The sequence below is a fragment of the Ictidomys tridecemlineatus genome, chromosome 5 (assembly GCF_052094955.1).
Source record: "Ictidomys tridecemlineatus isolate mIctTri1 chromosome 5, mIctTri1.hap1, whole genome shotgun sequence".
NCBI classification, from domain to species: domain Eukaryota; kingdom Metazoa; phylum Chordata; class Mammalia; order Rodentia; family Sciuridae; genus Ictidomys; species Ictidomys tridecemlineatus.
In genome coordinates, this window is record NC_135481.1 from 29309367 (window position 1) to 29330240 (window position 20874).

The following is a 20874-nucleotide window of genomic DNA, read 5'->3' on the forward strand; positions in this document are numbered from 1 at the left end:
TGGCTCACATCTACTCAGAATTTATATTAAGATAATGCCTTCTGTTCAGGGAGTAGTGGACCTTCTTTCTCTATAAGCTTTGCTTACAAATGTGAAGTCACTCACTGTAATATCAGAATGCCTCCTGTTTGTCTGGTTACTATGTTATGACTGTGTATTTTTGTTTATTTTAATCTTAGTGTGAGATCCACTGTCACTTATCTGGCCACCTCCGGAAACCTTAGCATCTATGTGATCTGTTCGTCTCTTCCCAATATGAGTCTTTGTCCCTTCCAAGTACTCTCCCTTGGCCTTCTGTTTTTCCATCCCTAGGCTTCCTCAGGACACCATCTCCGTTGCCCAAAACCTTCCCTGAAGAGGCTTGAGCATAGGCATATATCAGGGGAGAGGGGATCTGGTTATTCAGTTACCCAATTTGGAGTCGACCTTTAAGAAAGAGAGTACATCAAGGATTATCAAGTCTCACTCTGTACAAGGAACTCATCTCTGAACTTGTGAGGGAACCTAGAAAGTGCTTTCTGGGCAGTTGTCTAATAAGGATAGAGCTATAATATGTATTCTGTTTTGTTTATTAGCAAGTTCTATAACTTTTGCTATAATGACTTCATTTCCATGTTCCATTAAAGAGAATTTTATTCTCTTGTCATTTTATCTTACATAATTATGATTATAAATCTCATGACTATAATGATAAACTTTTAAGCATAGCTGATTATATTTTAGAAAATTGAACAAAAATACTGCCTGTCATTTTAACTGACAAGGCCACACACAAAAAATTAAGACACTTATGACAGCATTCAGCAAATTTGCATTTTATCTTTCATCCTCTCTTTTTTTGGCATAGGTACAATGTCAGTCAACTAGAAGAATGGCTACGTGACAAGAATCTGATGAACAGTGGGGCAAAAGAAACCCTGGAACCACTTATTCAAGCTGCTCAGCTTTTGCAAGTAAAAAAGAAAACAGATGATGATGCAGAAGCCATTTGTTCCATGTGCAATGCTTTAACTACTGCCCAGGTAAAGCAAGTTTCCTTGTCATGAAATAATATCAGTCATCACAGGTGACCTTTGGAGAATAAAGAAATCTTCTGTCATTGCGCTTGTCTCTGCACTGACCTCATCTGTGCTAGAGAAGATGTATCTCTACAGATCTTGAAGAAAGGAGATTTTTTCAGAAATTTATACATTTCAGTGCTAATTACAGGCATCTATAGTCAAAAGTCAGCAAATATTGAGTGCCTTCAGTGTTCTGCACATGTTCCAGACCCTATAACCAGGAACAAAACAAAGTTCCTGCTGTCATGGAATATCATTCTCTTATATTCCACAAAATTGGTTTCATCACTATTTAATAATTGATTCTTTAGGTTTCTCCTTTTTAAGACAGATAATTCTTACTCCTTCAGTTATAGAAATGACTAAGTGAGCCTCCCATCTCAAGGCATCATACTTAGTATTGGAGAAAATACTTCAATAAATAATGAAAATTTCCTGCCTTCAGGGAGTTTACAGTTTAGGAAGGAAGACACATGCACCAAGCTGACTCTAGCAAATTAGGAGTTCTAGCAAATTCTATAGTAAAGTCTGTAGTAAATGCTGAGGGACAATAGCTGACTTCAGGGAGGTCCTTTTAAGCTGGGCACTACATTGAAGGAAGTGGGAGCATGGGAAGGATATTTGAGGACAATGGCAAAAACATGAGGCCTTTAGGCATCAGCATGAACATACCCATTTTTCTTTTGCCTGGTTATTTTCTGTGCTGACTCAAACTTTCCTGATGTTCATCACATATCTTATGGCATAGACATCTTCAGTTGCAGCCAATATAATTAAACTCAATTAGTAGATAGTTGGAATCAAGATTTGTAGCTTCCTAATGTGGAATTCATATTTACAAAAATTCTTGCTAAGAATAAAGAGGAACCACACCACTAAATAATGGTCTTGAGATTTGCTCCCCCTTTCTGCCACATTTGGAAAGTAAAAGTGCATTGAGGAAAGCCTGACTTCGTAGAAGTTTGATGTCATCCAACTTTTAAAGAATGTACTCTAAAACTTAAATATGTCTTTAGCACATATTTCACAGAGTAAGGTAGATCTATGATTCATTAAAACTTAACAAATTTTATTTAACAAACTGATCCTACTTCTTAAAGTTCTAAGAGTTGCCTCTTAGGGGTTGATTCCTGATTCATTTTGTCACCTACAACCTGATAAACATGTCTGCTTTCTCAGTCACATCTCTCGGTGCTTTATGTTTTCTTTACCTATAGATCAGCATGGTCTGGAATTTGTTATTTTCAGTTTAATGAATTTAAATTTAAATAGCCACATGTGCCTAGTGACCACTCATGGCAAAGCTTTAAAAAAATACCTGGAAAATGAAAATATCTTTCTATTTTATATGGCAGTTATTTGTGTATAGGGGTGGGGTGTACTGGGGATCAAATCCATGGCCTTGTACATGCAAGCGAGCACTCTACCACTGAGCTTCAACCCAACCCCAGTGATTTGCTTTTGTTAAAAAAGAGATATGATCATTTTATAAAAGGAATTAATTTGACATTTTTTAAAGACCTTCATACCCTTTAACTAATTGACTAATTTCTTTAGAGGACTTTGTTGTTATTCGTGTTTTTAAAAACACAATTCAAACCAGGTGCCATAGTGCATGCCTATAATTCCAGTGGCTTGGGAGGCTGAGGCAAGAGGATCACGAGTACAAAGCCAGCCTCAGTAACACTTGGCAAGGTCCTGAACAATTCAGTGAGACCTTGTCTCTAAATAAAATATTAAAACAGGACTGGGGATGTGGCTCAGTGGTTAAGCCCCCCAGTGTTTAATACCCCATACCTAAAAGCAAAGAAACAAAAATACCATTTAAAAGAAATAATATTTAATTATATTATTTTTAATGTGGCCAGATATATATTTTTATGTGAAGAGAGCAAATTGTAGAATATTATTAATAAGACAAACCAATTTGCATAAAAAATAGCATTTTTCAGAATATATATATATAACATTGCTCAGGACATGGTTAATAGCTGCTACTTTGGGAGGCTGGAAGGATAGGAATAAGAACACTTTTAGTTTTTTGCATTATAGTTTTTGAATAGTTTTCTAAATTTATATTGCTTCTTAAAATACTATACAAATATTACATTAATAATTCTGATAGAAATTCAAATAACAAAAGTAGATGTGCCTTCCTTCTTCCCTCTTATCATAACTCACTCGCGAGTTGAAAATTACACACAGAAACTTTAAGTTTTCTAGATTATGAATATCAAGTGTGTATTTAATAATATGCCAAAAACTTTGATCTTTTCATTTCTCATAGATTGTCAAAGTGTTGAATTTGTATACTCCAGTTAATGAGTTCGAAGAAAGAGTCTCCGTCTCATTTATTCGTACTATACAGGTAAGAGCCCCCAGTTTTCTTTTTCTTTAGCTCACCAACATTATTGTTATTGAAGGTTAATGTGTTTTTATCTTTTATTATATTATCTTATTTTAAAATAACTTTTTAACTATTTTGATAACAGTTTATTGAGTCAATGAAGTGATTTTAAAACAAACATTCTTCATTAATTGAGGATTTTGGGGGTAGAAATTTTGGCAGGAAAAAACTATCTTACAGATTCTGATGCCCTGTTCATCTTTTTTTCTTAATCTTCTCAGATGCGTTTACGAGATAGGAAAGACTCGCCTCAGCTGCTCATGGATGCTAAACACATCTTTCCTGTCACCTTTCCTTTTAACCCATCCTCCCTCGCACTAGAAACCATCCAGATTCCAGCTAGCCTGGGCCTGGGATTCATTTCACGGGTCTGAAAGTGATGTCCAGGCAAACAATGACAGTATACTCCTTGTCTGGATAAGAACCATTATTTCCAGTAAGCTACTGAAAAAAATACATTTTTAAAGAGAAAGTACTGATTATCTCTCAAACAAGAAGATATTAACTGGAAATCTCCCTAGAGGCTTTCATCATCTTGGAAGAAAGATAGGCTCCTTTGTACCATGTTACCTTTAAAGTAACACTCATTCCTGCTCAGCTGGTATCCTGAGTTTACATGCCACTGGATGATGGAAGGGAGAAAGAAAAGAAAGGAAGGCAAATGTGTCAACATTTATTTTAAATCCTTAGCACTGCATTTAGTGGTATAGAAAACATAAATTCCATATGCATAGGCTGTTGTTAGGAAGACAACAACAAAGAATGATCTCTGTGCTAAACAGAATTGAAAGAAAAATCACCATTGAATACATATCAGTTTAGGAATCAGTTATGTTGATATTATCAAACTGGATCTAATAAACTGGCAATATGTAAAGTAGTTGGTCAAGTAAATTCCTTATTTGTGTCACTATGATATAGAGCTATTAAAAGAATGTTGGTTTGCTATATAACATAGATGTTCATCTGTACTGTAGCTTACTGAGCATTTTAAATTGCTGCTACATAATATCTCCTTAAAATGTAGATGATACTCTTATTAGGCACTACAACAATAAGCTTCTATTTTATCAACTCTGTTTACAATTCAATCAGATCAGTTTTAACTGGATTATATGCAAATATCTACAGATTCACCTGCACAAGTAGCAGACACTGGAAAATCATGTAATATGACAAAATGCTTGACATTTAGGGGTAGGGATAGACAAATTGTCTATTGTTGATGTCACTGTTTATTCAGGATGTATTACATTGACATGCTCATTAATTTTCTCTGGGTGGATATTACATCAGGGTACAGTGTTTTGTGAAGTGACTTTATTTTTGTTCCCAGATCTGATTCCTGTAGTATATATTTTCAACTTTGACAGGTTTTCTTTCTTCTTAATTCACTAAGAATCAATCTCAATCACTATGTAGAAAGGATTGTCAGAATTTTCATGATTCAGGTCTTGAAACTTTGATTAGCCTATAAATTATGCAAAAGAAGGTATATAATAAATATTATGATTCAGGGTTTTTAGACTTTGCAACTTCTATAAATGTTCTCAGATACCACTAGATACTTTAAAAAGCATCATATTAGAAATACCTTAAGAAGACTTATATAAAAAATATATGAAGATTGTGGAATTTTATAGAGAATTTGGTTCAGTAAGACTCAAATTCTATAGGTTTTCAATCTGAAATTCTAATTAAACAATTCTCCAGTTTTTCTAGAAATATTAATAAAATAAATCCTTCAGGTTGTACAAAAGTAAATTATTAGCTTTCATCAGAAATTCTGGTTCTTAATTATAATTATAATCATAGATTTATGTAATTTAACTGTTAGATGGTCTATAAAAATGACATATCTTATTAAAAATATGTGCAATATTATTTATGGAAGTCAAACAGTTTCAAAACAGTGATAAAGATTGTATTAAAAGATATCATCTATTAACTTATTTGAGCCTCAATTTCCTTGTTTATAAAATAGAAGTGTTGGACAGCTGATTCTTAAGATCTCTTCCATATCTAAAATTCTCTCCTTTCAGCACTTAGAGCCTAGAGAAAAAAAGCTGCAATTTAGTCCATCCTCTCTTGGAAAGTCCAGTGTGTAGTGCCTGTCATTTCCTTAGGATTAATAAAATGCAAACTCACAAGTTTATGTAGTTGTAATCTTTCTTAAATGTACATGATTTATGCACATGCGCATTTCAAAAGGCCCATGCTTTTAGAAAGCCTTATTATATTGTTTTATTTGAAAATAATTTAAATTTCATTACATCATGTACTGCTTTATTCAGTTTTAAAACATTTATTTTCAACATGAACCTCCCAATTCTAATCTAATCATATTCTGTTTTCCTGATTGTCAATGTGGTTTCAATAAACAATTAACTCTTCTAGCCACTTAGCTAGTGTTAAATGTGTCAGAGTCTAACAGCACAGGTGTGACATGGGCAGGGGAGTTGCCAAGAAAGTACAATCATGGTGCAGGCTGTCCACCTTAGCTCTGGCAGTCCTCCCTGGTCCTCTCCCAGCTTGATCCTATGTGGCATGACCCATGTACAGCACACTTTATCCTGTATTCAAGATCACATGGTAGCTCCCATTTTCATTGCTGCCTTTTTCCTTACTCCTGGCATTTCATGTCCTAAAGCATCTGTGGTCTAAGACTTTCCCTCCTGTCCTCTGGCTTTTTGCTGTCAAGTGCTGTGGCCACTGTTCCACATTAGACCAGAGCTTCCACCGCCATCCCATGTAGTTTCTCCTATTCCAGTGATGGTGGCACAAAGTTTCTTCTATTCCAGGGCTTTCATTCTCTCCAAGGCCTCCCCAGAACCCCAAATAGGGATCAGGATTAACTTTTCTTGATAGCCTGAAGATTTTTAGTATAACAAGAATATCTTACAACCAGGGAACCTCAAGAGCTAGAAATGACTCTCTGCACTACTTTGTTGAGGATGCATCAAGATTCTGCTGACCATGGGTACCCATTAGCCAGTTTAAGAACTGCTCACTCTCCCTCTTCCCACACCTTTTCATTCACCTTCATATACACACACCCAGCTTTTTGTCTGTCCTCTTTACTCTTCCCTTCCCTTTGCTTAGTCATACATCCCATCAACTGCTGACTAGCAGGCTGCCTGTGCACTGAAGGTAGACATGTGGAGTCTGTTTCCATTTGCCCTACTTGATCTTCTTTGCATCAGCCTTTGCACAGATTTTGTTGTTCTCACTTCTCTGCCATACATTCTTTTCGTAGTTCCTGTGTGACACAGTAGGAATGCAAAGGAAGCCACAACAATCTCCTCTTTCCAGTAGTCATCACCCCTCTCCCATTAGGTCCAAGCTCAACTCACATCCTTGTAATGCAAAGAAAAAAGTAGAAGCAGTTCCCTTCCTGTGGTTTTTCTTAGGTTAAGGATTCCATCTGCCTTAGAGAGGAAAGATGAATATGGCATAAAATCCACCAAGTATAACATCATGGTTCTTTTAGAGGTTTTAAAAATTCCCCACATATCTGACACTGCTTTCCTCAGGCACAAAAGTACAAAAAGTGTATCCCAGACCCAACCACTGGAAGACTGGGGATCAGTTTCAGTTTGGATGATTTGTTTTATTATCTTTCATTTCAATGGATAGTTGAGAGTTGGCTCTTTTTTCGTAATTATGTAATATAAATCAAGTCCTTAATAATGTAGTGGAAAAAGCTATGAAAATACTTCATTTGAATTTCAGTGTAGTGATTATTGTGAGAAATTAACTCCCTGGTAACCCCAGGAAAATAGGACCTGTCACCATCACAAGAAATCCTCATATGATTTCTCTCTCCCTCCTGTTTTTCTGTCTCTCCCCGCCCCCCCCCCACCACACACACACACACATGCACATATATCCTGAGTCATAGTTCACAGAGTTCCTCAAGTGGCATAGCCAAGGATCTAAGTTGACTGCTTAGGAGTAAACAGAAAGCAAACATAGCATGTGACGCTACATGGTCCTGGCAAAAGCAGTGCCGAAGCAGTACCTGTCTGGGTGTGCTTTACGCCCATGCTTTTCCTCTGTGTTACCTCATTCTTCCTCACAGCAACATGATCAGGAGATAGAGCAGCTCCTACAGTCCTTTGCTGGTGATAGCTTGAGATAGCATGCTTTGCTTGGGGTCCCACTGCCCTCCAGCAGTTCTCCTGGCTCATACAGAGGAGTGGTGTATGGCAGATGCAGGACAAGAAACTTTAAAGTCATGAGGTTCTGTCCTGTCCCTCCTGGTGCTATGGGGTGGGCCCTGTGCCAACAAGAGGTACTCTTTCTTTATCAGAGTTAGCAATTGGGCATATGGGGATGAACAAGTAATAAGTGCCAGATTATTTGTTCTAATGAGACCAAGCCCCCAGTGCCAGGAGTGTTTGTTTGTTTGTTTGTTGTGAGGGTATAGTTACCTTCTATAACTAGGTTGGACTTTTGCCATGACCCACTGCTCCCTGAAAGGATACAGTACTCTGAGTGTAGGCATTAGTTAGTAGTGGGCTGTCTGAACCAAAATGACAGGAAGCAGTGAAAGCCTCCAATGGAGAGAGGCAGGTCACTCTCCACATGCCTCTCAGAGTCTCTGTTAGAGCCACCAGGTGAGCTGTGCCACTTGCAGAAACCTGCAGCCACAGGCCACCGTCCGTAAGTCAGGACCTCTGCACAGAATTGCCCAGGACAGTCTGTCCCCCAGGCAGGCCATATACAAGTCAATGTGTACTTGACACTGGTGTGTGCATGCTGCAGATGTTCACTTTGGGGTAGGAGCTATGCTGTATTGCATGCACGTTAGGCTCCTGGATTGCTGTAGCCTCTGTTCATGGATAAATGCATTGTAAAGTGTTCCTCGGCCGTGCTGTGAGGCCGCCTTAACCCTTGCTCCCTTCCCTTCTAGAGCTGCCTTAAGTTCACCAGAACTTGTCCTCTGTAAGGGATATCTTGCCTGGAGAGGATACCTTGCCCTGTTTCTCAAGGTTTTGTAAGGGTTTTGACTGGGTGTGACCCCCAATCACTAATTCCTTTCTCCCCTTCCTGCATGACCTGCCGCCTCCTGTTACTTTCTCCTCCCTTTCCTTTCTACCATTTCCCAACAGGGATTAGAACTGTGGGGCAGCAACAATCTCAGAGCCAGTGAAATGTCAGCTTAGAGAATGTTCCTGAGTCAGTGAGATTCTCTGTCACAGGAAGGCCAATGATCATGCGGAAGAAATAGTTAGTCTTGGTAATTTGTGAATGTCTTTTTCCACTAACCCTTTCTTAATAAAAGTAAAAGGTACAACTCTTAAAAATTTTAATGGACATTCTTTAAATATAGAAGGTTGAATAAAAACAGGAAGGTAGTGCTATCAATTCTAATCCATTGTATTACCCTTAAGTTAAACAAATTAACCTGGATTTGCAGTGGATTTCTCAATAGATCAAGAATGGAAAATTACTATGTAAAATATCTTTAAAAATGCATTTTATACATTTTTAAATTTTTAATTTGGTTAGCTAAAAAATGTTCATTAGCTTAACTTAATGAGTATTACTTAATGACTAACATTTCCTTAGTATTTAATATTGCTTGAAATATTTGAAAGAGAAAAAAATTGAAGTTGAAACTGGTGTATATAATTAAATACCTGGTAAGTCAGGACATTTTTGTGCATTTTTCAGTCAATATTTTCAGATGTCTTGTTGCTGGCCTACATTTTAACCTAAGTCACATGAGCCATTTTTTTTCTAACAAATGGTGATTTTTTTTTCTCTAAATGTCAATGTGTACATTGTAATTTATGATTCCTAACTATGTATTTTTGTGGGATCCTGGAGGATCATTGACTATTTTATGTTCTTGAAAATTTTAAATTGCTCTAACAGTGTTGCACAGAAATGAGCTCAAGACACCTAATATATTGTATTTTATTTATTAATTTACTATGAAATGAAGTTTTTCAAATTTTTTCCTAGTGGATCTGGAGAAGTAATTCTGTGGTCTGCATAGGAAAACATAATACAGTTAATCAATGAAAAGTTCTTAGACGAAATATTCATTCATTAAAAAGGAAGCAGAAGTACCAAAAGGTGAAAGTCATTACCAACTAACTATAATTTTAAACTAAACCCATTTCAGCATATCTCACATGAACTTTTTTAGAATAACTTAATAATTCATCTCATATCAACAAAAGCCTTTGAAACATGGGTTTTCACTAGATTTCACTAGAGCTAAATGAAAACCAAAACAATGTCAGAATGAGATTTATGCTCTAAATATGTAGTTGTGTAATGTTGTGCTTAGTATATGTGTGTCATTAATGCTGTATTCTCCTAGCTATTATAGAAAATTGTTCAAATAAAGATATGGATATAAAGGAGTTTTGTCAATGTGTTATAAATAATCCCGCTTCACATTTTAAAACAATAAAGAAAAAAATTGGGGAGGAGTAGTGAATGTAAATATAACTTTTCCTCCTGAGAATATTCTAAGTAGTCTTGGGGATTTAAAAAGTTGGCAAGTTGGGCTGGGGATGTGGCTCAAGTGGTGATGCACTCGCCTGGCATGCTCTGGGCGCTGGGTTCCATCCTCAGCACCACATAAAAATAAAGATGTTGTGTCCACCGAAAACTGAAAAATAAATATTAAAAACTCTCTCTCTTCTCTCTATCTTTAAAAAAAATGGCAAGTTTCCTTTGTACACTGGAAAACATAGTGATTTTTTTTTTTTTTTTTTTGGTGCTGGGGATTGAACCTAGGTTCTTGTGCATGCAAGACAAGCACTCTGCCAACTGAGCAATAGCCCCAGCTCCATAAATATAGTGATATATATGTAATGAAGAGAATTGCCAAACACCTAAACAAAGAGCAGACAGAAACAGTAGAGGAGAGGCAGCCTCTGACCTTCAGGGGGAGTCATGCCTAACTGTCCTGGATTCTCTGAGAAACAGACATAGCCAAGGGGAATTTGGTAGTGTCATGTGGGACTCTGGAAAGATTGAACACATGATTTGTATCAAAGGTTTACTTTCCAAAAGGTAGACGACATTCTAAGTGTGGAACAGAGATCAAAGAATAAGAATGCAGATACACTCCTTTGGAAAGAAAAAGTGCAGGGCTATTCAGATCTGTGATTGATTTAATGTCTCATCTTCATTTATAATATGGAAAAGTGAATATATGGTTTTGATGTAGATTATACATCCCCCACCTCCATACCATGACACTCCCATTCATTTATTAAGGAAATTTGTGGGCACCATGGCAGGCCCTAGAAATAACAGCAGCATTGAAATTAGATTCAGGCAGTGGCCCCATAGGCTGTAGTTTAGTGGGACCCAGGATGCTACAAATAATAAAATGTAAAATTTTTAGTGTCTTTTTCTAAATAAATTGTAACTGAGTCAAGGTTATCTCCTCACAATAAAAATCACTCTCTAACCATTGTGTTTTGATACATGCATTACAATTCTTTCTGAGGCCATGACAAAACACAAACTCAAACCAGCTGGATAGAGAATGAAACGTACTTCCCAAATAAAGTTAAAGGACATATCCAAGTGCACAAGCATTGGCATCACTGCTGTTTCGCTTTCCTACGTTTTGGCTTCATTCTTAGCAATGTCTCCCCAAGTGGTGCCAAAGATGACCCTCAAAAGTATTTGGCTTTATTCTCTGACTCTGCCTTCCAACCTCTTTCTCAGAATCTCATTGCCTGTTTTGAATTCTGCTTCCATCTCCCACCCGCTCATTGTGCCCGGGGAGTGGAATGCTCTGAGTGGCCTCACCTGAGCCACACGGCTCCTGAAACTTGAGTCATCTTCACAAAAGCACAGGACCCAGTGGGGGTTCACCATAGGGAAGTCAGGATGTAGTTGACAGGAAAAGAAAGCAACCCATGTCAACTCTACTGCATTCTCTTGAATGAGAGAGAACAGGACAGAAATGGTGTCTGTGCGTGGTGTGTGCCACGTACTTCTGGGGCTGTGCGTCCCAGGGTGATCTTATCAGTTAGTATGAGTGTACAGAGAAATAAAGTAAGCCAGGAATTATACAACTAAAGAATTTGGAACAGTTTACCACAAGGAATACATGTAGTTTTTCCACTAAACAGGCAGCCACTATGCTTTTGGACCCAAAATGTGGTGGACATAGTACAAAGGGGAAAAAATAAAAACCTATCATAAGACCCTCTTAGCACGTTGGCCCACTATGGGAAGTTAAGGCACTGGATTTCAAGCACAACACAGAGGAATAGAAAATGCTCAGAAGAGGATGGAAGGTACTTGAAGGAAAAGGATACTGTCCATAAGAACAGTTTGAACATCCTGAGACAGTTCAGCCTGAAGAAGTGAAGACCAGAAGGCAAACAAACGTGAGCAAGTGCTATAGTATCATGCTTGGTACAGAAAAGGAAAACAAATTATTTACCAGATCTTAAATATTATGATAAGTGGACACATTTTGAAACTTTATTGTAAAGTTATTGGAAAATAAATTCTAGTTTATCTCATCAATAGCAAACTTCTGAAACTCCTTTCCTAAGATTGGTATTATCAAGAAACCTCAATGAATTTGAAGACAATTTGGTCAATGCTGCTTGTGACCAGGAAAAAAAACAACTAAGAAGAACTGGATTGTATCAAACCTTCAGGTTATAATCCAGGAAACCAGTTTCCTGTTCATAGCATACCTAGAATCCTGAAAGCAGGATTCTGGGCTGAATGGCCTGAGTCCAGGATGACAGTCATTGTGAAGGCTGGAGACCCTAGTGGGAGTAGAAAGCTTTTATTAAAAACCTCATGAAAGTGAGAGAAGAGAGGGTGGAAAACATAGAGGGAAAGGGTTGGTCATAGAAAGTGAGGTGAGCAAAGACAGGCTTGTAAAGTAGTGCCTGGGAAAGGCCAAGCCAGGAGACTTAAGTCTGTTATGTCCCACCCACCGAGCACTCAGCTCCCTTAGGCAGAGGCATTGCTCCGAGAGAAATGGGATCTTGGTCCTCACCCAAGCTCCAGAGCAAAGGCTCAGAGGTAACAGCAGGCCATGAACATTTCTTCCTAAAGAACCTGACTTCATTTACAATAGAGTGTAGAGAAGTTTGAACCTAAGGTCACTTCACAAATAGTGGAGGCTGTAGTGAACAAGAATTAGGGAGAGATTGGTAGATTCACTGTAGATACAGACTGAACTATAGGTTAGGGAGATCTGTAGAGAACCTAGAGAAGACAGCCAAGATGAGTCCCCGTGGATCAGTACAAGTCTCAAAGATTGAGCTTGGTAACTATCCTTTCAAATGAGCCTAAAACTGATAATTGGATAATGTATTAGTCTCAGAAGCAAGTTATGCCCCTTGGCAATGTGAAAAACAGTAGAGCAGTCAGGAGCAATTAGTGCAGCTGAACAGCTGGATGGTTCAGGAAGGAGACAAAGTGAGTCCTGCCTGAACTATCTGGCATCCCAGGTTGACTGTGGGAAGGGTCAGGCCACAGCCCCTGGGGAGCAACTGTGCGTGTTGGGGTTGGGGGGCAGGTAGGTGTCATGGAAATAATCCCCCAGGTCATTTAAAATAAAAGGGGAAATAACAAACCCAGTTTATTAGCAATAGAAGAAAAAAACAGAGTTGCTACACCATATTATCAAATTCCAACAAAAATATTACAAGACATACAAAGAAATAGAAAAGTATGACCTGTATGTAGGTGAGAAATCAGATAATAGAAATTGCCTATAAGAGCAAGCAGATTTGGATTTAACAGACAAGGACTGCAAAGTAGCCATTATAAATATGTCCACAAAACTAAAGGAAACTGTTACTAAAGATGATGAATGACAGCAATGGTACAAGGGGCAGAAAGGAGGAACTGGAATATTTTGTTACTATAAGGTACTTGCATTACCTGTAAAGTAAGTGAAGATAAACTGGGATTAAATACAAATGCATATTATAAACTCTAAGGCAACCACCAATAAAAGTAAAAATAGAAATATAACTGATATGCTAAGAAAGGAGAAAAATAGAATCATATGAAAAGCTCAGTTAGGTCCACCAATGGCAGAAAAAGAGTAGAAGACAAAAATAAGGACAAAGTCCAAGGGCAACAAATAGAAGTGTAACAAATATGGTAGATATTACTCCAACCACATTAATAATTGCTTTCAATCACTATGGGGTTTTTTGTTTGTTTGTTTGTTTTTGTTTTTGATGAGGGTGGGAGGTGGATTTGGCTTGGGATTGAACTCAGGGATGTTTACCACTGAGCTATATCCCCATCCCTTTTTTATTTTGAGACAGGTTCTCATTAAGTTGCCCAGGCTGGTCTTGAACTCACAAATCTTCTGCCTCACCTTCCCAGTAGCTGGGATTACAGATGTGTGCCACTGTGCCCAGCCAAGTTATATACTTTAAGTAAGTGAAGTTTGGGGTATGAGAATTATATCTGTATTAAAAAGGTTAAATAGGTGTTTGGTATTCGACATGGCAGACTGAGGAGCCCAGTAAATTTTCTTCTCAAAGTAAAGACAACACTAAAAATTTATCAAAACAACAATGTTAGTGCTCTGAAAATTGACCAACAATATACAACAAACTGGTAGAAATTATTTGTGAGGAAACACTGAGCTCTGGGTAAGAATAGTGGGAGTCTGGCATTTTTGCCTGGTGCTGCTCCCAACACCCTCTTCTCCCACAGATCCGACAGCATGGTAGTTCTACCGGAGCAGGGCAAGCTGTGAGAATCAACAGCTTTGCTGCTGGCAGAGGGCTTATTCCACTTGGAGAGGTGTGCAGTCAAACCTTACAGCCAGGAGTAACAGTGGTACTCTCATAATAGGGAATAAATATGATGTTTTCAGTGTGTGGTACTTTGTTATAGCAGCCTTAGAAAATATACAGCATTAATTTGAAGTATTTATGCTGAGTTAATATGCACATTTTAAATCCCTAATGGAAAAACTAAAAAATTCACTCAAGAAATAAAATTTTTAAAAAGGGAAGGACATTAAAAAGATGCACTATTAAAAAAAAAAAACACTGTCAACCAAAAAGGTGGTAAAGGAGAAACAAAGGAACAAAAATAATTGCATGTACCATAAACAAAACTACAGAATGCTAGAGATAAATCCAACCATATCAATAATTATATTAAATATGAATGGATTAAATGCTTCATTCAAAAAGCAGAGATTGTCAGACTGGATAAAAAAAGGACAAACTCTACACTGTTTATGAGTTACACTTTAGATTCAAATACACATATAAGTTGAAAGAAAAGGAAAGAAAAAGATGTGCCACAATAATAATAACCATAAGGCAGCAAGAGTGACCATACCAATATCTGACAAAATAGACTTTTTAAGACAAAGAAAAAAAATTTCAAAGAGAAAAAGGATGCTTTGTAACGATAAAAGATGGGAAGATATAAAAATTATAAATATACAATAGGCAAATTGATAAAGGCAGGCAGTTGAAAAAAGAAAGCATATATAAGAGAAGCAGAAATAAAAAGAGGAACTGAACCTATAAGTACTACATGGAGATTCGCGGTCTGACCACTCAACATATGGGAAGCCTGGCTCAGATCTTGGTTAGATCTGTCTTTTGTCAGTTCTAGAGCTTATTGGTATTCCTTGATTCCCATTCACCATGACACACTTACACTATGTCCCTTGTCATCCTCTCAGTCTCCAGTTTACCCAGAGTTTCCCAAAGATGAACAGAGCTTGTTCCTTGTCCCTTCTTTCAGACAAAACTATATTCCCCAATCTCTTTTGCTGCTAGATATGGCCATGTGACCAAGTGGTCTGGGAAGGGACAGATCTCCTCAGGCCCCTTTTACTTGAATGTGACATGTGAGGAAACATCTTGGACCATGTGTTTGAATGGCACCTCTGAGGATAGTGATGTTAGGTGCAGGACAGGCTGAGTAAGTTGTCTGCAGGGCATGCCAAACAAAGTTAGCTGCAGGATGACCTGGCCACTCAAACCCTCTGTCTGGTTCTTTATCATCTGTTTGCTTCAAGCCCAAACGCCCAAGCCCCTGCTCAAGGCTGAACACTCAACCCTCTGCTCAAGGCAGAGCACTTAACCCCCTTGTGTGCCAACAAGGCAGCTTGCAGACCCAGAGACCCCATTAGATTTGGGCTATAAAAACTCCCTCCTGCCGGGCCTCTCTCTCTCTTCTCTCTTGCTCTCTCTGTCTCCTTTGCGCGAGTGCTCTCTCTTCTCCTCTCCTCTCTCCTCTCCTCTCCTCTTCTCTTCTCTCTCTCTCTCTCTCTCTCTCTCTCTCTCTCTCTCTCTCTTTTCTCTTTCTCTCTCTTCTCCTCTGTTGCACTGCTGCAATAAAGATCTCTTGGTTGCTCTGAGTGTTGTGGTCACTTTTCTTTCAAGTGACACCTCAAGACAGAAGGCTCCTGATCCTAGCATGAGATCATCACCCTCACATGGACTCCTCTGCCCACTTACTATGTGAGAAAGAAGTAAACCGTGTCTGAGCCCTTGTTTTTAAAAAAGAATATCTTTCCCAGATACACAAAGCAAATCGGACAGAATCAAAAGGAAAAATTGAAAACTGAACAGTATTAGTTGGAGCTTTCAATATTCCATTCTCAAAATTAATAGAACAATTAGAAAATCAACAAAAATATGGAAGACCTGAAACCACTATCAACCTATCTGATCTAACATATTTCTTTAACACTCTACCCAACAATAGCAGAGCACATGTTCTTTTCAGGTATGTATGGATCTCTTTCCAGGAAAAAATGATCATATGCAGACAACAAGACGAGTCTCATTGCATTGAGAAGCATTGAAATCACAGGAAGTACATTCTCTGACCACATAGAGAACAGAATTAAATTAGAAATCAATAGCTAAAGGAAAAGATTTTAAATTCCCAAATATTTGAAGATTAAATAACATACTTCTAAATAATGATAGACCCAACCTGATCTTTTATCAAATTGGGAGCCATCTTGCCACAAAGCCATGAAAAGCTAATTTCGGCTTTACTATAAATTACTGCAAACTCTGAACCTGCTTGGAATGCCTGCCCGTGCCTTGAACTCACCCATGCCTGGCTCTCTGACCAGATAGCAGCCCTCTCTGAAACTTTAGTGACACCTCATAAATATTGGCCTTCCCTGGCCAGACAACAACCCTCTCTGAGGCTCTAATGGTCTTCATAAATTCTGATGCTGGGGCCAGCAAAAAATGTAAACTACCATTAGAGTGATGCTTGTCAGAGTTCTGTTATCTGTAACCCCCCCTTTGTGTAACTTTTTGGGCTATAAAGCTGGGCTGTAGGAAAGGTGGGGCTGCTGTCTTGTTCCCACCGTTTTGGGAGGAAAAGGCAGTCCGGCCAGTCGAAATAATAAGCTTGCTTTAATTTGATTTTAATTGGAGTCAGTGGTCTTTTCTTGCGTCCTGGTCTGACAATAATACAGGGGATGAAGAAAAAAAAGAGAAATTATAAAATATTTTGAACTAAAGGAAAACAAAAACTGAGCATGGGATGTAGCTAATGCAAGACCTAGAGGGAAAGTCATAACTTGAAATGCTTTTATTAGAAAAGTAGATGTGTCTCAAATCAGGAACTTAAATTTACCTTAAAAACTGGCCAAGGGTGGGGGCTGGGGTTGTTGCTCAGTGGTAGAGTGCTCACTTAGCATGTGTGGGGCTCTGGGTTCAACCAAAAAAAAAAAAAAAAAAAAAACTGGCAACAGGGAGGAGGACATGAAAATAGAAAGGCAATCAGTGAAGTGGAGGAAGGAGGTTGAGGGGGAGGGACAGGAAAAGGGAGGAACTGCAGAATGAAAATGACCAAATTATGGTATGTACGTGTATGAATACACCACAGTAAATTTCACCTCTTTCTATAAAGCACAATTTAAAAAAAAAGCATGAATAAATAGATGGAAGACCAGTAGAGGCGAGGAATGTGAACAGGGGGAAGATGGAGAGGAGGGAAAGAGGAAGCACTGGGGGCTGAAGTATAGCAAATTATATCTGTACCTACAATTATATCAAAACAAACCCCACTATTATGTATAACTGTGATAGTCAAGCCAAAGTGACTCCATTTTGTTTAGTAACTCCATTTTGTAAAACAGCCATGCCAAATAGAAAGGTCATGACTGGGCAAGTTGTTCTTTTCCTTTTGCTGTAGAAACCCTTAAGAACACATTACTATCTAATGGGGCATTGTTTCTGTAACAGGGTAACGGGGCTCTATTTCTGTAACTGGGGTGACTGGGCTAATTGTGATTGGTTAAGCTTCCTGCCATCTCACTGCACTCTCCCGCTTCTGTAACCTGGCTTGCTTGCATTGGCTGGACCCCCAAACATCCCTTTTGTGGTTTTCAGGCTTATAAGGAACACCCTTGCAATTGTTTGGGGCTGATCAGGGGAACAACTTTAAGTTTTGGTCATTTGCCACCGGTGTGCTTCATTAAAGGCTTGATTCAATTATACGTGAGAGGTCTGGAAGTCAGTTTATGAAACCCTAGGATGTTGCTTTAACTATAACATAACTTTAATGTACCAATAAAAACATTTAAAATATAACTAGGGGAAAAATAGTAAACACAAAGCAAGCTGAGGGAAAGAAAAAAATGGGAGTGGAAATCAACAAAATTTAGAAAATAACCAGAAAATCAAAGGAAGCAATGGACAAAATTGATAAACATTTATCCAGGTTGACTAAGCAAAAAGATAAAAGATATAAATTCTTAAAATCAGGAATGAATGATGGAACATTATTCCAGGGTAGGGCCGCTCTTGCACATTTAATGAATGACTAGAATGAGGAGAGCAAGAGGGTTAGGGTACAGATTTAAGGATGTGCTTGTCCTCAAGGTCATGCAAATGCCATCATCACCTGAGAGTTAGTTCCTCCTTGAATCTTGTACTCTGTGCCCCTCATTTGCCTCACCCTAGTCCTACAGAGACACTACAGAATTAGAATTACAGGATCAGAGGGCCATGAACAACGTAATGCCAACAAGTGAGATGAAATGGACACATTCTTAGACACAAAAATGAAAACTGACTCAATGAGACCTAGGAAATCTGAAAAGACTTACAAGTGCAGAGTGTGGTGGTGTACACCTGGCACCCCACAAACCAGGAAGCTCAGACAGGAGGACTTCAAGTTCAAGAGCAGCCTCAGCAACTTAGCAAGGCCCTGTCTCAAAATAAAAATAAAAAGGGCTGGGGACATAGCTCAGTGATAAAAACCTCTGGGTTCAATCCATAGAAGTACCATAAAAGAAAGGAAGGAAGGAAGGAAGGTAAGAAAGAAAAGAATAGATTTACAAGTAAAGAAAGTGAGCCTGGAGGAGCGGGGAACATGATCACCTCAGTAGAAAAAAGTAATGTTCTGCATCTGGAGCTGGTGGTTGTCTGGTAGTACTCAGATGTGTTAATATGTTCGATGAAAAAAATAGATTAAGCTCGACATTTACAGTTTGTACATTTTTCTGTATATGTTATTCTTCAATAAAATTTTTATTTAAATAAGAAACCAATTAGATTTCCTCTTTAATCAGCAAGGCAACGGTATCCACATTATGGCTTTTCTTTATATAATTATTTGGACAATTGGTGCACAAAATCGAATGTCCCTTAATCCTTCATTTGTGGCATCTATCATTATTGGCCCATGCCAGGCTACCTATCTATCTATCTACACACACACACACACACACACGCACACACACACACACACACATCCCTTTTTTCTTTGTCTTCCTACCATTCCCCTCCACCTTCCATATGTATCCACTCTTGCACATTTAATGGCTGACTTTGCCATTTATCATGCACACCTTTATTTACATGTACTTGTATCCATAACCAATATCTAATATTGCAGTTTTTATGAATCTTTAGATGATATAAAGACTTACACTAGACATCTATTTCAACATTGTTTTTTAGATCATGTCCATTCCTACTAGTAGCTGTAGGGTTTTACATTATATTTTCCTATTTTATTTATTTCCCTATCAATGGACATTTAAGTGTTTTCAACTCTTATAACCATGTTGTGATGAATACTTACTTTGCTCTTAAAGTGACTGAGAATTTTTCTGTCTAAACTTATTTTCACTAAATATTCTCAAGCTGTAACAATCCAACACTTTGAAGACATTATCACTGATTTTTTTTTTGTCTAATAATTTCTTGGTTTTAGTTTGTTACCTACTTTTAAGTTTATGACTTTCTTTATTTCTTTTTTTAACTCAAGATTGAACCCGGGAGCACTTTATCATTAAGCTATATCTCTTGTTCTTTTTTATTTCACAATACCTTTATTTTATTTATTTATTTTTACATGGTGCTGAGGATCCAACCCAGGCCTCCCATGTGCTAGCCAAGCACTCTATCATTGAGCCACAATCCCAGCCTTTTTTTTTTTTTTTCTTTTTTTAAGACAGGGTCTCACTAAGTTGGCTAAAACTGGCCTGCAACTTGCCATCCTCTTGCCTCAGCCTCCTAGTTGCTGGAATTACAGACCTGTGCCACCACACCCAGCTACTTTTAAGTTTTAATCATGAATCTATATGGAGTTTATTTTTGGATGCAGCTTTTGCCATGGATCTGATTTTATTTGTTTATTTTTCCACATAAAGGGCCTATTTATTAAATAATCTCTTCTCAGTCTGGCTCAAGGATACCATAAAATGTAGGGCCTTGTTGGTGTATTCCATCATGTTTCGTCCTTCATGTATCCAGTCTCATGTGAGTATAACACTGTTTTAATATAGCTCTGTTATATCCCTTATAATAGAGTACATCTCTCTTCTTTGAGCTTTATTATGAGAATTATCTTAGAATAAAGGGATATATCTGTATATGTGTGTGTGTGTGTGTGTATAGATAGATAGATCGAGTTTTTATTCTATATAAATATAAAATCATTATGAATATATTGTAAAATATTAAATCATGGTACAACATACTAACAGGATTTTATATTTTTTATTAATTATTATTTTATATATAATTATTAATAATATTATCATTAACCCAATATATAACAATATATTGGGTTAATATATTAACTTGGATAGAAGTGACACCTTTGCCATATTAAGTATACCTATCCATGAAAATGGCATGCCTCCCCATTTATTCAGGCCCTCTTTTATGCCCTTTAAAGAGCAATTGAAACATTTCCTCCACAAAGGTAAAATGCGTTTTTGTTAGTGTAACCTCTGGCTACTTTACATTTTCGTTGATGTCGTAAATATCTTTGTTGTTGTTATATATAAAATATTCAGAAAAAAAAGTAGATCACCCACTTTTATATTTGATTTTGAACACAGCCACCTTGTTAAACTTAGTTCCATCGTTTGTTGATTCTCCTGGGTTTCCTGTGTGTTCATACCTTTGCTCCTTTCAG

General features: G+C 37.7%; 1 protein-coding gene across 3 annotated transcripts in view; it reads left to right on the forward strand.

Annotated features, from left to right (window-relative positions):
* Myo5a (myosin VA) overlaps positions 1-9848 on the forward strand; it is a 228574-nt gene extending 218726 nt beyond the window's left edge. For all 3 annotated transcript variants that reach the window (XM_078049598.1, XM_078049596.1, XM_078049597.1), the window contains 3 exons: positions 848-1022; positions 3349-3429; positions 3690-9848. In XM_078049598.1, the coding sequence (XP_077905724.1) occupies positions 848-1022; positions 3349-3429; positions 3690-3842 (409 nt within the window). In that variant the 3' untranslated portion in view covers positions 3843-9848. The remainder of the gene's footprint in view (positions 1-847; positions 1023-3348; positions 3430-3689) is intronic.
* Positions 9849-20874: the final 11026 nt, after the last annotated feature.